Here is a 17,042-nt window from a genome sequence, read left to right as displayed (position 1 = left end):
GATGAAAATTGATATTGGACATTTTAAACTACATGTAACTTTTTGTGTGCTTGTACCACATTTTGCACTACCGTAAGCATGTCTGTCTAGAGAACAATTAGATAAACTCAGACTCTTAGCACAGGTGCAATTACACAGCTAAAATGGTCTCTAACAGTACAGCTTATTTCTGTAAAATGAAGCTGATGCAACATATTGTAAAAAGTTACACAAACACATTCACCAGTGTACTAGCCTCATGCTAGTATCATGCTTCAGCTAGAGGGCTTGCATGGCCAAAAATGTGTTGTGCCTCAATTGGCATAAGTGAATTCAGTTATTTGACTTTAGAATTGGAGTGCTTAGGGGGTTTTAGGTTATCAGTGTAAACAAAACTGAAGATGTGAAATTAGGTATAGGATCATTCCTTTATATGGGGATATGTAAGCAGCTGTGACTGTTTCCTGTTTTTTTTTCATCGCTCCCCATACACTCAGAAAGATGGTGTTAAGGAATATGCTTAACTTCTGCAGGGAGCTAACTGGAATGATTGATTTCTAAGTGTGAAAAAACAGGGATGTTAAAAGGTTTCTATTCTATATGTAGTAACAGGATATGTAGTAATAGCTTAATGTGTAGTGGGATGAGTGGGCAGTGAGCTAGTTTTGAAGGCAGGTGAAAGTCGTGTGGAATTTTTTTACTGAATGTGAAGGAGGATAGATGGCAGTGGGAATGTGACAGTCCAGGTTAGCAGCTGGCTGCATGTGTAAAACTTAATTTTTATTTTCAGAACATGGTGTTCCTGGGGTTGTCAAAGTAGTTTCTTTATAATGAGATGCATCTGTAAGAAAACACGGAAGAGATAACAGAAGTTTGTAAATCAGAAGCAGGGCAGATAGATTTGTATTAGCTAAAGCATCTACCTATCAAGATTTTGCTGTTCTGAATATAACAGAATGGTTTTAAGTAATTAAATGAACATCTGATGTCAGCTCTTAACTAGGATTATAAAAGAAAAGTAGGAATTGACCAAAGTTCTCCTGTGACTAGTATAAATGTGAACAATGTTTACAAAATTTCTTGGGGTTGATTAAATGTTACTGTGGCCTGTGTCACTCCTGGAAGATACTTAGTCCTGATTCTTTCAGCAGACTCATAGTATACACATATAAAGTGGGAGTAGTAATTATCCAGTTGGAGTCTCAGATAAAGAACTCGTATGTAAATTGTAAAGACTGTGCAAAATTATAACCGTGTATTCTGCAGTAGCTTTTTCTCATGATGAAGTTAATGTGTACATAGCAACAATAGGAACCACTGCTGGGTAGTACATTGCTGTTGATGTTAAAGGATGTCCTGACCCTGCATTAAGAATATGTGCTGTCAAAATGGGCCAATAAGAATATTCATGGTATAGGAGATACTGATTACCTTCAGCTAATGGATACTTTAGATATAGGTAAACTGTAAATAAAATGGTGTTGAAAAATCAGTAGTAATGCATTTGTCAAGCAATATTTTGGATGCTTTGAATGTAAATTGAGCATGGGAATTGCAGTGTTGGTTCTTCTGAACAAGAAAGCGCTAAGCTTCTTATTGGACCTACTCTGCAAACAGAAAAGATGAGAGATGAAGAAATTGTTGCTTTTCCTAGGAAAACTAGAACCCATAGCTCTGAGGATTTCCACAGAACACTACAAAGCCAAGGCTGTAGAAGGCCATCCCAGGCAGCTGTTGTGCATAAAGTTTAGGAGTTTATTACAGAACTCTTGTCAATAGAGTTGTTGTTTTTTTTTTTTTTTTAAATTAAGATTAGTTTTGCTGGAAAAAGACATGTTTTATAAAAACATCTAAAGACCTAATGAAACTTGCTTCATAAAAATGCCTTTAATATGACACTTTTGCGTTCATTTTTAAAAATACAGGGAAAATGTATCCTCCTTCACACAAACAATTCCCCACCTTGATAGATTTGCAAACTTCATAATAGCTCTCTTCACTTATGTTTCAACAAGTTTGTGGAAATATGGAGCAGTTGTTCAATGACTAAGGAATATTTACATATTCTGCATACACATATATATGCTAAATTTAAATATGACGGAGGTGGTCATATTTATTTAAAGCTCATATATTCTGAACTTTCATCTGAAAATAGGAATGGGTGATAATAGAACTGATTTTTTTAAAAAGATGAAACAAATTTCATTTAAAAGAAATTACCACAAGCCTATTTTACTTATGGCACACTGTTCTTAAAAAAAAAAAAAAAAAAAAAAGGGTTTTGTATAATGCTAATATTTTTATTAATTTTAAGGATTAAGTTAATCATACCATATCCTGCTGGAGAAAGGCCCAGGTGCTTCATTCTATTTTTCACAAGTTCAGCAAGTTCCTGTCTTTCTGACCTCCTATAAAGATTCATTCGCTGCTGGCTTATCTTCTCAGCCGTTTTACCAGAGTGTCTTGGTACTCTTCGGCTCAGTCGTCGGGCCCACTGCATGCTTTTTCGTCGTAACAAAGGATGATCAGACTGATCACTAGATGTTGAGTTACGATGGTTACTGCGATAATTAAATTGCTCTCTGGTGTCTTTAGTGTCTTCCCATTCTTCCACACTAATAGAGATTTGAGACTTGAAGGGAGAATGATGAGACATTAAGGGGTTTAAAAAATGGAGGCAGAATAAAACATTCACTTTTCAGTAGTGCAGCTGAACAAGTGTTTTAGCTGTAATGGAGCTGAGGGAATTTAGTTGTTCGTAGTTACTGAATGTTCCTGAGTTGGTTACTCTCTACTAGATTATTTTTTTTTTTTAGTTTTAAAAATTAAAAAAAAAAAAAAAAAAAACTTTTTTTAATTTTTAAAAGAAATTGAAGTTGTAACTGTTTTGACTGCACCATTTCGAGTGCTCTCTTAATACTACAGGTGAAAATTGCCTGTTACCAGTGTCTCATTTCCAGGTATTTTTCATCTACCAGCATGTGATTTCTGGACTACATCTGTTCCTGAAGTTGTATGCAATATTCTAAAGTGTGATTCAGGGCATCTCTTCCAAATGTGGTAATCTATAGTTCCTACCTTGAGGTATAGTTATATTGCTTTTTAGCAATGGTATTGTAAAAAAGCAGACTTAAAATCTGGCCCTCTATTGCTATTTTCTTCATGCCACCCAACTGTGACCAATAATACTCTTTGTGCAATCACACAAAGCAGTATTAAAATGACTCAGGTGAATGTTAGATTTAACTATAATACCTTTGGATTGTATTTCCAAAAACAAACAAACAAAAAAACCCTACTTCCTTATAATCTTGAGCTGTTGTTCTGATATTTAAAACATGTCTTCCATTGGCATTGAAATCATGAAGCCCTCACCAATATCCTGATATCAGTGTGGTCTTATTACCCGGTTACTGATGCTAGTTTGATGTGTTGTGGCTTTTTTGTTTGTTTGTTTTTAAATCCAAAACAAAGATGACTTTTAAAGTTGAGGTTGTCTTACTTTATATGAATCCTCAAGAACAGAAGGAGGTCATGATACACTTAAAGTGATCAATGACTACACCAAATTTATCTGAAGAGCTACAGAGGTTCTAAAGATCTTTTTCTATTAAAATCAAATCTGAAGGCAAGATTCTGTTGACCTTGTCAGTGTTGAAAATTTTGCTCCAACAGCAACCCGAACCAGGTTTACGTGTAGCCACATATTCTTTACAATAAACTTGGGGATTTTTGTCCATTAACAGTTAGTGTCTTTAGGATCAAGGTTTTCAGCTCACTGCAAAGATTCAAAAAGGATTCAATAAGGATAGCCTACCAAATCCCATAGGGCTTTGTAAAAGTCATTCTGTCAGCTTTCAAATTTTCAATAAGATGTTTGTGTACAGAACAATGTTGCTTTACACTTTATTTATTCAAGGATGTTCCATCACATAGTTCTGTTTCCTGTAAGGATTTTACTCCCAGGGTTTGACTCAGAAACAGGCAGACAATGATCAAATACTTACTTGTGAAGCCGTTTCTCGTGACTGACAATGAAAGGGGTGGGGGAAACAAAACAAAAGACAATTTAAACTGAAGTGAATTCACAGAAGCAAACATGGAGTATTTAACAGCAACCACAGAAAATCAATTACACAGGTAGTAAGGAATATCCCATATCTCTCTTCTTAACTAAATGGAAATAGATGGAATCATGCAGGTCATTGTGTGGCAAGCTAGGTTTTCATGTTCTTTAGCAACTAGATCACTGAAAATTTTATTTTTAGGGGAAAGACGTGCATCTGTCTGTCAGAGTGAAGTGAGGGTGTCTTATTTGGATAGTACAAAAAAGGTTTCAAAGGAGAACTAGTACATATAGAAATATTTGTATATTTTGTTCTTGTGAATCAAGTTAAAAATTAACTGCCTGCTCTAAGGTATACTTAATTCAAATTAAGTTTTCTATGTCTGTTTAAAATGAAATTGATATACACTTTTGAGGTTCTGCATTAGAAACCTTCAATTTATGACTAGAAATTCATCATTCCAAAACAAAAAAAAGTAATTCAAGTTTCTCTAACTTCCATTTTAAAGACCTCATCAAACAGTATTTTAATGCTGTTTTCTGGTTTAATATATTGAAAAACTAAATGATAGTTCACACTATTTCTTAAATTAGTTGGCAATTACTTTAATAATGGAATAGCTCTCCAGAAAGACTACAGATTTCAGAATTTCTCAGTTCACCACAGAAGCAGAGCCAGGTGTGATGCTTCTACATATTCTGGGGAAGAGCTAGGTTAGGAAAGGCTCCCATGCCTCTGTAGAAGGGTAAGGTTTTCATGAATGTTCACCCACTGAACAAGAAACTGTTGGAGTATGTATATGTGGGAAATACTTCTTGGGGTTTGCATTCTGATTCTGGAGCTTTTTAAAAAGGTTAATAAATGTTTTTAATTTAATGAACAAAGACAGTACCACTCTTCCACTTGAATCCAGTACATAACAACTTGGGAATTTAACTAGATGTCTTTATCTTTTCCAATTCTTCCTCTGCCTGATTTATCAAACTCTTCAGGAGACTACCAATGAAACCTGGCAGGAAGTAATAGAAGGAGTTTGTTGTTGTTGTTGTTGTTGTTGTTTTGTTGTTTTGTTTGGTTTTTAATTGCTTCTGTCCTCCCCAGAAAATCTGGGCCTGATCTGATCAGGTATTCAAGCACTAAAGTACAGGCTTCAAAGGTTCCTCATGTTACAGTAAAATTGTGAGTTTAACTGACTGACTTAAATCTTGTTTTTTAGTAAAGCCTTTGAAAGTTTATCTGTGTTTAATTAATTCTTAGTTTGCCATGTCCTTTGCTGTGATAAAAGCTATGACAACTTTTTTTTTCATATTAGCAGCGATGGCAGTGATTTTGCCTACAAAATCCCTCTCAAAGGGATTTTGATGGATTGTGTTAATGCTGCTAAATTTAAAGTCATCTGACATTATTGCAAATGCAGTGCATGCCAGCTAGGCTGTAGAAGCCATGTGGAGTAGTATTGGTGCTCCACAAAGAATCACTAGTCAACTTGGCATCTTGCATAGCCTCTTGTAACCCTTATTTTTAAGTTAACTTTAATGTTTGTACTTGCTTCAAGATAAAGCCTGTAGTTAAATGGCTTAATGTTTTATAACCTTACCGCAGAAAAGAATATAAATTGTCTATATTGGAAATCTGTAAACTGAGACTGTATTTCAGAAGCAGAAAAATTTTGTTGCAAAGTAGAACCATATTTGAATCATGGTTTAATGAGATGGCAGTATTAATGCTCATGTAAATAAATGGCTTATGGATAAGAGATATGGAAGCTGCACAAACAAAAAATGAAAATGAATGATGTAGTACGTCACTACAGCACGTATGTTAAATAGTCAGGAAAGAGAGTATCAATTTTGATATGTTTGTGTGTGTATGTGCACACACAGGGAGAAATATATATTTATATGGCAGACATATACAGAAATAACAACAGCCAAGGTTAAAGAAATACCATTATATTTTTAATAACAATTTTATTCTCTAGTTCATTTCTAGTTACAAATTCATGTGAATACTGAAATGCTACCTGTTTGGGTTAGAGTGTTGACATTCTTATTGCACCTGATACAGAACCTGGTCATACAGTTTGTTATAGATATTGCTGTTAGTCGTTACATGCAAGTTCAGCCTAAATCTACCTGTTCCTGAGCTGCATTTGCTCTTTAGTTAGTCAATTCATAGATGAGCATAGGAATGAAAATCTGTATGTAGACTGGGTCTGATATTCATGTGGTCTGGGCCTTGTGTTAATCTGACTGTATACATGCCAGCGGAGGGAGGCCTTAGTGGGTTAGAATTAAGTGCATTTGCATACATGGCACCCCCAATATTCTTTAAATAAGTTGTTCCAATTTTTATGAAGACCATAAAAAAAAAAAAAAAAAAAAGAATCTTGTATACTCTGTAACCAACTCCAAAGTATAGTAAAGTGACGTACCTCAGATGTTGTAAGCTTTTGAGATTCTGTCCTATAGATTCCAATTGGAATGTCTCCTGTAGAAGAACAAAGTTTCTGATATAGTCTGGCATATGTCCTAATCCACAGATCCTCTTCTGTGATTTTCATCTGAACAAACAATAGGAAGGAAAACTTTAAGTCATGATGACTTATAACTTGTTCATTATAATACTCTTGAGAAAAAATGAAAACTAAATGCTAGCTGGTAATTATCTTATTGTAGAGTTGCACCTTTCATTCACAATAAATTTGAAATTTCTGTCAAGTTTGTAGACACTGTTCCTTTGTTCTTTGGTAGACATTGTGGTGCAAGTGGTTCAGTCATTTAGGAATTACTTCTATCTTTAAAATTATCGTCATTTAAAATGCTTTAAAATTATTTAAACTTATATGGTATCCCTCATCCAGTGTTCATTATCTGAGTAAAATATAAAAAGAATAATAAATATAAAAAGAATGAACTACGTATCAGCGGTAGTAAGAACCTGTTGATGGACAGGCTGTAGAACAAGCAAATATTTTGAATGCTGCCAGATAACTGTTCTTTAAGACAGCAAGCTCAGTATTTGGGGAGAAAGAAGGTGGAGAAAGCAATACACTAAGCGTAAATGGTTGAAAAATTTACTACATTAATTTCAAATATTTCATGACTTCAAAAACTTTATTTCAAGATATTTATGAGTCCCTTGTGAAAGATTAAACTAACTGGCACTCCACTGTAACAAAGCTTACTGATTGGCCAACAAACACTGAAGTGCTTCTTTTAAAAAACAAGCTTCTTCAGCCAATGTTGATCAGAGCAAAGATAACTTTAGTTTTGAGAGCAACAGCCTGCAATTCTTTATATTTTCCCAGAAAGAAACTAGAAAACTCACCTATGTTTGCTACCTTGGTGTGGGAGAAAACAAAGTTGGGTGGAGTAACCCACTTAAATATTTTTAACTCTGCATAGGGAATATAGAGACACATGAACAAGATGATTTGAACATCAATGACATATACTAAATTACTTCAGTTTAGGTATGTGTGTAGATATATATTTATATGAAGTCCAATTTTTCCCTTCGTTACCTATGATGGAAATAGGTATTGTCAAACAGCATTGTGTGTAAGTGCTAGCTAGGCTCTACAGACAGGTAGAGTTTCCTATTTTTGATATATTTGGTTATTAAAATTGGTTGCTGAACTGCCATCTACGTTAAAAAAAAAAAAAATAAGGGGGGGGGGGGGCAAAAACAACAGCAAAACTTGCACTTGTGTGTTTTCCTGTCTTGCCTGTTTTCTTTCATGCATTATAGAATGGGTTGTGGGTTTTGGGGATAGGGAATGTTTTTTGCTTTGGAGGTAACTAAAAACAGACACATTTTCTACCCATTTTTCCTGTCTTCTCCCCAGTGAAAACAGAAACAGATGGCCTTTCTTGGACTTTCACAAAAGAAACTGCTCTACAAAGAAAGTAGAGGTGTTTTGCAGACAATACAGAATATTTTTTGTTATTCTGTAATAACAATAATTTATCTTTAAAGAAAAAAAACAACTTACAGAGCAAAGAAACCCAGATCCTGGTGTGGTATCAAGTCCCAGCAGAAGTCTTGTGATAGAAATCATATAATCTTTCACAAATGACTGCAAGATTTTCAGCAGGAGAGACAGAGAAGAAAGAAAACTTCAATGAACAGATGAGCAGGTAACCTTATGTGCTAAGTGTGAATTCTAAACACATTGCACATCCACATTTAAAATCAATCTCTTCATCTTTTAGATATCTTAATCATTGTAGAAATAGCTATTTCTTTATGCATCTACTGACAGGGGAAAAAAAAAAGTTTTTTGGTTCTGCATTCGTGTACAAAAAGATTCAGGGAGAGTAAGGTATAATGAGGAAGCCTGAAAACTAAGGTGCATGTAGATGTAATATCAGTGGAAGTCAGATGTTAGCTTTGTTGATTACAAAATTAAAATAGCTATGTTCAGTGCAGATGAAATGCTGTCTTATGTTAGATGGAGCTGCAGTACTGCGTAGTGGATAATGCCAAGGTGAGACTGCTATTATTTTAATTGAAACTGGAGCCATTTGCCTTTGCTGACCCAGCTAATGTTTAAAGTAGATCTGCCTTCTCTCAGGTTAGGTTTGTTGCTTTAACAAAGTGTTTTGCTGTTTGGCAGAAAGGTGGAAATTAGATATGACTAAGCAAACTAAATGTAGAAGTGAAGGCAAAGACCAGGAACAGACATTAGATCAACTAAAACGTATTAACGTTTCTCCTCCTTATCAGTTGGGCTGCTGGAATTAGAGGCCATTGTGTGCTCTGCAAACTGTTCGTTGCCACCTCTTGGGTATAGCAGGGCAGCATTGGAGGCAGGTTATCTTTCCTTCTTGGAACACAACTTGCAGCTAGTTGTTTTTTGGCTTTAAAGTGTGATGTCTGGTCATATGGAGGTCTAGTTGACAAGAGTAAGAAGAGGCTGCCTGGTAAGATGGCTGGTAAATTACTCATGCAAATATTTCTGTTGATTTTTGTGGTTAGACCTGCTACTTTGTGGGAATGGGCACTGACTTTTTGTTGCAGAATACAAGCATTAATAGCCTGTATGATGTGTATTTTATACCGTTTGAATCAAAATTATCCATCTCACCAGACTCTTAAGAGTTTCATAGCAAGTATTGTATTGTTTAGAAGCAGAATTCATTCAATGAGAGGGCAATTTGAGGGGTTGATTACTGTAATAGCGAGGTCACATGGAACATGCTCCACTGATCTGTCTTTGGCTCGTGGCACAGACACCTACGTTAATGGCTTACATGTAGGAAAACAGGGTCATCTGACAATTACATACAATAAAACAGGTGGTTAGAATGCATATTATCTATGTTGACAGAAGACAATTAGGCACAATACCTGATATAGCAGTGTGTCCAACATACTGATGCTGAAAACCCTGCCAGCAGCAAAAGGCAGTCGAAACATAAATGCCAAATTAGATCCCTTCTCCCGCTCTTTCTGTATAGAAATTAATAACAAAAAATAATTTTAGTGCTGCTTTTAGAAGGATTATAATATCAAACTGATATTACCTTGAAAGAGACCAAACGTATAAAATCCCTTTACCCAGAATTGTAGTTTCCACAAATATGTAGCACCTGCATTCAATACTTAGTTTTTCAAGTTGAAAGATTTTGTTTAATGCATATATTGTTTCAATCTTCACATCTGCAGTTGCACAGGGACTTTCTACCAGATCATTTTAAACAAAGATTGTAGGATTTCAACTGTGCTTAAAGCAAAATTCTTGTTATTCTTGATCCAAATTTCTTTATGCTGACAGTGAACTCTTGTTAAGATCCAAAAAGTCTACTAGGGAAGTGAACATGAAGCATGAACAGAACCTTATTCAAAAGGGAAGAAATAGTATTTCAGAGAATGTGAGAGGAGATCATATGTGGACTAGGGCAGAAACTTCTTGATCTGATACTTCTAGGGAAGGAAGCCAAAGAACATAACTACAGTTATTCCTTTTTCATATCACAACTCATGTCTAGAGACACCACACCAATGTGCTTCTTATTCCTTTAGTTATTAGTGAAACTACAGGTTGGAAATGAGCTTCCTGTTTTAAGGAGAGAGAATGCATCAAGCTTTTGGTTCAGAGACGTCATGAAGAATAAGATGTGCTCTCAAAGTACAGAAGTATTATATTTTGTAATTGAGACACACATCCATCACATATATGCACCAGTACATACTTGCTGCTGACAGGCTCAAAAGTAGCTTTGCAGAACAGAACATGGGGGTCCTGGTGGACACCAAGTTAAACGACGCTAATAGTGTCTTGGGGAGGAGTGTGCAAGCAGGTTGAAGCAGGTGATCCTGCACCTCATCTCAGCAATGGTGAGGTCGCACCTGGAATATGGTATCCTGAGCTCACTAGTAGAAAAGAGGCACAGACATACTGGAGAGTCCAGCAAAGCACAACAATGAAGGACTGGAGCATCTCTCCTGTAAGGAAAGGCTGAGAAAAGGCTGAGAAAGTTGGGACTGTTTAGCCTGGAGAAGAGAAGGTTTGGGGCAGAGGAGGTGGTGAGGGTGTTTGTGTGTATCTCATTAACGTGTACAAATATCTGAAGAGAGGATGCAAAGATGGTGGAGTGAGGCATTTTCAGTGGTGCTCAGTGGCAGCACAAGAGGCAATGGGCACAAACTGAAATACAAATGGCTCTTTCTGAACATAAGGAAACAAATTTTTACTGTGAGGGTGATAACAGTGAAACAGCTTGTAAAGCCTCCCTCCTTGGAGATATGGACTGGAACAAGCATTAGCAAATTAAAATGTATGCTTAGATGATGGCATTACTGTAGAAAGTCATATCTCCTACTCTTCCTGAGCACTCACCTGACAGCATCAGATAAACCAATGCAACTCATTAACTCACAACTTATTCCTAACAAGGTTGGCAAAGAAACTAACTTTGTCAAACAGACTGCATCTCTCACTAGCAGTTTTTGTTGCTCAAAGAGGGATCCAGAATCTTACAAAGTGCTACCAGTGACTTAAGTCACGATAACCAGTTGCTAATTCACAAGGTACATCCATACCAAGCACTACCTAAATGATGGAAACTAGCCTCCAGAACTCTGGCTGAGTTGAGATTGCTGATTTGCTATAGATAACTCCCCAGCAGGAAGTGGGGAAGACCAAGGCTTGCTGTGTCATCTGTTGTTGTGCAGTCCCACCCTGCCTGGAACAGAGCTTCTGGGTTCCCTCTCTGACCCTTGCCACGTTAACTGCTCTGCTAACGGTTGAAGTCTGTTTCAAGTCTGTCAGCTGCATTCCTGCTGACTAGCTAAGTAAGTTTTCCACAAAACAGACAATTGTTCCCTAATCATCAGACAGGTCAAGACTAAAGGTACAGGCCCATTACTATTAAAAAAAAAATAAAATAAAATCATGTTATGGCAAATTGCTAATAAGCAGGCCTCTGTTCTACGTGCAGATGTCTTAGTATGCCTACCATAGCCATCTGCATTGAAAGACTTGCAGTTAATGTGTTCAACTTCTTTCCTTCCTTCTAAAGATCCTATTTCCATACTATTCAACTTAGGTTTGTTCTCATACTTGTCAACTCACTTTAGTATGCTGGACATTGTGCATAGTCTCTACAAACAAATAACCAGGTATCCAAACCAAAGCTAAATGGAAAGGATGTTGTACTCCTTTTTTCTGTAGGGTCACAATCCTCTTTTCTTAGTGCTTTTATGTCATAAAACGTTTTTAAACAAAAACAAACAAACAAAAAAAACCTACACTCTTTTGTTTTGTTTTTATTTGTTAAGTATGAGTGTGACATAGGGCTTATAGTATAAGCCCATTAACTAAAACTGTCAATACTATCCTGTCCACCACTATTTAGAGGTGTTTATGTAGAGCACGTATTTCTCAAAACCTATAACCTGCTTAAAAATCTAGTAAAATATTGTCTGTTCTTTAAATTACTTACTTTTTCAAGAGTGTAAGAACTTATGAATTTTTGTAGTTACCCTTACAATGCAAGACTATTATAAGATCAATTTTATTTGATACTACAGTATCAATTTGAGTTGCATTTTCCTTTTGGAAGAATGTAACCACTAAAAGCACAGCAGAGATGTTATTTTAAACAAGCAGTTTAAATGAAAAACCAGAGAAGCAGGTGTCCAGGTACATAAGCGTATTGTTTGTTTTTTTGCACATACTTTCAAAAGCATCTGTTTGACTTGCTTCTCCTTTTGAATCAGTAGAAAGAAATATCACATACATTGTTATGGCTAATAAATTCAATGTGTTTAAATTCAAGAGGTTAAATCTGCCCTTCATGATTCATGTTTATTGTTAAGATTTATGCTGCTTCTGTGGAACAAGTACTGAGCAGAGGTTTCAACGTAAGCAAAGGAAAGGAGGACTATTATCTTGCACAGAAAGAAAAAAAAAAAAACATGCCTGGTTTTGGTTTTTCTCCTAATATTTTTTTTTATTTGTTTGTGTGGTTGGAGCAATGCTCTGTATTTTTATTAACTTTCTCTGTGACTCATAATTTTTCTTCACCATGTGAACTGCATGTATGCAAACACGCGCTCACATACCCTGGTCAAGCAGCAAAGGGGTGTTTCTAGTAAGTTGTGTATTTCAGACAGAATTGAGGAAAGCAGCAGTGTCAGAGTACAAAGAGCAATTTTACCTAGCAAAGCATAACATTACACCTACTGGTGTAAGCCACAGAAACAACTTATGTAGTTCTTTTGTAGTTTAGTTTATGTTTTTGAATGTTTTTCTTTTAGTGCAAAGTAGAAGATACTTTTCTTTAATTGCTGTTGTGAATGAAAATCTCTGCGTGAATTACAGAAAACATAAGATTTGTTTTACAACAAATACTTTAAAATTAAAACTACATCCATTCTATAACATTTTATGGCATGAATCAAAAATAATGTATGTTATAGGCTGTGCAAAAAAAAAATAATGTACTTTACTGGCTGTGAAGTGACTATCATCACATCGTGACTGAGGTATTGTGTTTATCTGTCCATCTGTTTAGATAAAATTGTTGCAGATTCTGATTTTGTGCTAAGAAAGATAGGATAAAGTAAAAGATATATTTTGGGGGAATAATTTGTTTGTATACAGAATTTTGAAGATAGATGCATAGGTCCTGTTTGGATTATTTAAAAATGAAAGCTTGGAAGTTTATTTTTCCCATATATATTACATTTCTTATATTGTTTCCTTTCTTCTCTTATTACAAGCTTGCTTTTTCTTTATTCTTGCTTAAATGAGATTTTTAAGAAATACAACTTTTACTCAAGCATGCTGTGTTGAAGTTTTTCTTTATTACCTGCAGACTCATTGGTTTTCCAGATAATACTGCAGATGTAGAACCCCAAAATGTATCAGAATATCCCAGCTGTTTTATTTCATGTGATGCTCAGCAGTTCCTTCCCTGACACTTTTTTGGAATTCACGAGGAAGGGGTTACAACTACTTAAAGTATAGATTGTTTCTAGGAACATAAGTAGAAAAGATCACGGCATGAGTGCATCCAACAGAACTGCACATTCTTAGGTGACATTTTAAGACTGTTATTAATAGATGGAGTTATTTACTTTGTGAAATATGTTCATCTGATTCGTGTCAGTATGGAACAAGGCTAGGACCACATGCTATGATGAATGTGACCTTCTGTCCTAAAGACCCTTGTATAACCACAAGTCTAGGAAAAACAGAGTGGTTAATGTATATAGTTCTTGTATCTTGCAAAGGAATGTTTTAGCAGTTCGTGTCAATGGAGAGCTTGAAGGGAAATGTATTTGTAGGCTTTTCCTTGAAGTCTCTGATATCTGGGGGAGTTCAGTATAACCGCAAACTATTATGACTATTGCAAGTCTCTGATATCTGGCCAGGAGATTAAGGAGACGGGGAGAGCTGAAGAACGACTAAAAGACAAAGCTTGCAGGGGACGCTGCACAAGTCTCTGACATACAGCCAAGTTGGACAATGGAGAAGGACAAGAGGGAGGAAGACTATGAGCCTTCAGCACAAGAGACCCCCAGAGGGACCACCGGAGACTGATACGCATGCTCCAGTAGGAGGGTTTGGATTGCGGAAACTATAATAACCCTGTTTTTTTTAGAAGTAGTAATGAATATGTATCAGCCTAGGAGCATAAAAATCAGCTGCTTGATGTAACTGGTGTGCGTCTTGGTGGAGCAGAGACCCGGCACACACTGCACTGTTTGCTTACCTCTATTCCTTTAATAAATGGTAAACTTTGATTATAGTCATATTTTGAAGACTAAGCCATTTATTACAACTTCATTCTCAGTGTTCTCCTTATGGTTGTGGCTTTGCTCATGTGAAGTTCAGAATTACACTTGTTATTGCTTTGAAAACAGTAATACCCTTCTGGTTTTGGGAAGTTCCTAGCGTTTGCCATGCCTTCTTCATGAAGGCTATTTAATTTTCAATTAATTATTTCCTTTGGGGTTTGCTTGTTGTCAGAATACTAGACTATATTTGCTCAGGTCAAGTTCATAATGTTTTAATTTTATTTCCTTCTTTCCTCTCTTATTATCACGATTTTATTTTATTTTTATTTTTTTTACTATTAATAAATAAACACATAGTCCTTCATAGCAGTCAATGCTGTTATGTTCTTTCTAGTCAGGATGCAGTTCACACAAGGATATTCTAAGCTGTGCTAATGTAAACATGAATGAGCTTGTCACAGTGGTTTCATGGCACCAGGGCTGTGCTGCACCTCCTTGTTAGGGGATGGGAAATGTCTTTCAGCTCCAGGCCAGAGTGTGAGGTATGGGTATGTGATGTAAGGAGTTGCATGTGAAATCTTGACCTTATACATGTAGCTTCTAGTGAAGAAATCAAGGCTCTGATATTTTGGTTTTAGTCTCAAATGTAACTTGTAAAATACCAACTACAAAGTAACCTGAAGCTTTGTTTTGAATATCTTTCAGTGGTTGAAAGAGATGTAGGGCCCATCTTCATTTAATATATTCTACACCAATTTAGACAGTAATGTGAAACTGCTATCTAACTGGTATGTACGAACAATGCAAATTTGCTGTATGGAATGTATAAGGATATAATGTGAAACACAGTTTTGGAGTTATCCAAGAACATATAAACGTGATGATGTTTAGTGGCTTATTACAGAGAAAACGTAAGTGCACGGCTAGTTTTGGTAAATGCTGGTTGTTGCCCATGTGAGATATGACTTAAATCTGGGTATGGAAGCCTCTTTACGGTCTCTTTCTTGACATAAGGGATTTTGGATCAATATCGCTTCACCTTTGGAATAGATTACAATATTTTGGACTATGTTCTTAATGGCTTCTGTCCTACTGTTTTGGCAAGAACAGATTCATTTTTGTTGAAGATATGAAAAAGCTTTCTATAGATCTGTCAGTTCAACAACAAAATGTGCATGCAAATTATGTATATGGTATCAGTCAGAGCTATAGCTGATCTAAATCATTAGAGATCCACTTCAACTGATAGATTTATACCATTTAAGAGGCACCAATCAATATTTTTATTACTCACATTTAATTCCTGTTTGCTATTGTTTAATGTTACTTCAAATCTGTTTTAAAACCTGATCAGTATTAATAACAAATGGAGACCATTTGCCATAGTGGAGGACTTGTTAGTGTTAGGTCAGAGGTTGGACTAGGTGGTCTTGGAGGTCTCTTCCAACCTAGATGATTCTGTGATTCTATCCTTAACTGAAGTTGAAAAAAGCAACGTACTTTTATGTGTCATAGCAAATATGCTAGGATGTTTAAGGCAGATTTCTGCTTACCTAATATATATATATACTTATCTCTTTGAAGGTATGAAATCAGTGTTGGTGTGATGAAAAGATATATGCACATATTTTAAAATGATCACTTCAGAGATTTTATCCTTCTGTCGACACCTGCAATATTTACTTACAAAATAGTAAAAAAAAAAAAAAATCATAAAAAAATAAAGTCTGAATTTTATCCAAGGTATTCTAAACATTTTTCAAGAAAGCAGGAACATTTACTTCATTTTTTTCTTATCGAAGACAAATGGAGAACTAAGTTCTAAGTTTAAACTGTGAGTACTATGTTTTCCTTTTCTCTGCTGTATAAAAGGACCACTACTTTCTCTTATGTCAGTGCTGAGATTGGTGTCCAGATCTATTTATTTTTAAAATGAGGAAAGTTGCAGCTGTAACAGCAGATGGACTTCACATCTACACAAGATGTGTATCTTTCTTCCATAGCCCATTAGGTTGAAAAGTAAATCTTGCATGCTTGTTTGAGTGCTATCTGAAGACAACTAGTCTGACTTTTGAAGTCTTTCTGAAAATGGGATGCTTAATGCAGAAATAATCATCGACTGTACATTTGACTGCATTAGATAATTTTTACTCAAGTTCTTAATTGTCTTTGATTTTGCATGAGGGAGTTCTGGAACACTTAATGAACTCCAGCACCACCTGTGAAGTGTTCCCTGCAAACATTAAGATGGAATGAATGGGAAATATCAACAGCAGACAACTTCAATCGCAATAAAGAAAATGTTCTTTTAAGGTAAATTATCTACTGCTATTTCAGCATAGAATGGTTTGGATAGGAAATAAGTTAACTGTTCAGCTTCCAACCTATGCCCACAACTTTGCATTTGTGCAATAAATAAAATTACATAAGTTATAATATTTCTAATTATTTTCAGTATCTGTGCTGGGTAAAAAAGGGAGCTTGTATAAGGCAAGAGAGAGAAATGAGATTAAAATCTTGGTTTCATTGCATTGGAATTGATACGTTAACCATCCATTGAATAGTCCAGAAGCAACTGTAGATACTATATACTGAGGGGAAAAAAAAAAAAGTTATTCCTATTCTTTCTTCCCCATGTCATTAAGTTGTATGGATTAAGGGAGTATTTTAAAAAATAATTTTGCAGTAGGTGAAACACTGTATTGAAGGTCTTTCAGCTGTTGACAGTGGATACTCTAA

General features: G+C 35.6%; 1 protein-coding gene across 8 annotated transcripts in view; it reads right to left on the bottom strand.

Annotated features, from left to right (window-relative positions):
* KCNT2 (potassium sodium-activated channel subfamily T member 2) overlaps positions 1–17,042 on the bottom strand; it is a 150,269-nt gene that overhangs the window by 10,681 nt on the left and 122,546 nt on the right. For 5 of the 8 annotated variants that reach the window (XM_082766176.1, XM_082766175.1, XM_082766180.1 and 2 more), the window contains 5 exons: positions 9,405–9,506; positions 8,047–8,130; positions 6,484–6,612; positions 3,990–4,010; positions 2,314–2,614 (listed from right to left, as the gene is read on the bottom strand). In XM_082766176.1, coding sequence (XP_082622302.1) covers positions 2,314–2,614; positions 3,990–4,010; positions 6,484–6,612; positions 8,047–8,130; positions 9,405–9,506 — 637 coding nt within the window. Of the gene's footprint in view, positions 1–504; positions 821–2,313; positions 2,615–3,989; positions 4,011–4,557; positions 5,059–6,483; positions 6,613–8,046; positions 8,131–9,404; positions 9,507–17,042 lie in introns of those variants that run through there. The other 3 variants (XM_082766179.1, XM_082766177.1, XM_082766181.1) reach the window with 3 other exon arrangements.

The sequence above is a fragment of the Aythya marila genome (genome assembly GCF_965140915.1).
Source record: "Aythya marila genome assembly, chromosome: 8".
Taxonomy (NCBI): Eukaryota; Metazoa; Chordata; class Aves; order Anseriformes; family Anatidae; genus Aythya; species Aythya marila.
The sequence above is the reverse complement of the archived record's forward strand: the minus strand, read 5'-3'. Positions and strand labels throughout refer to the sequence as shown.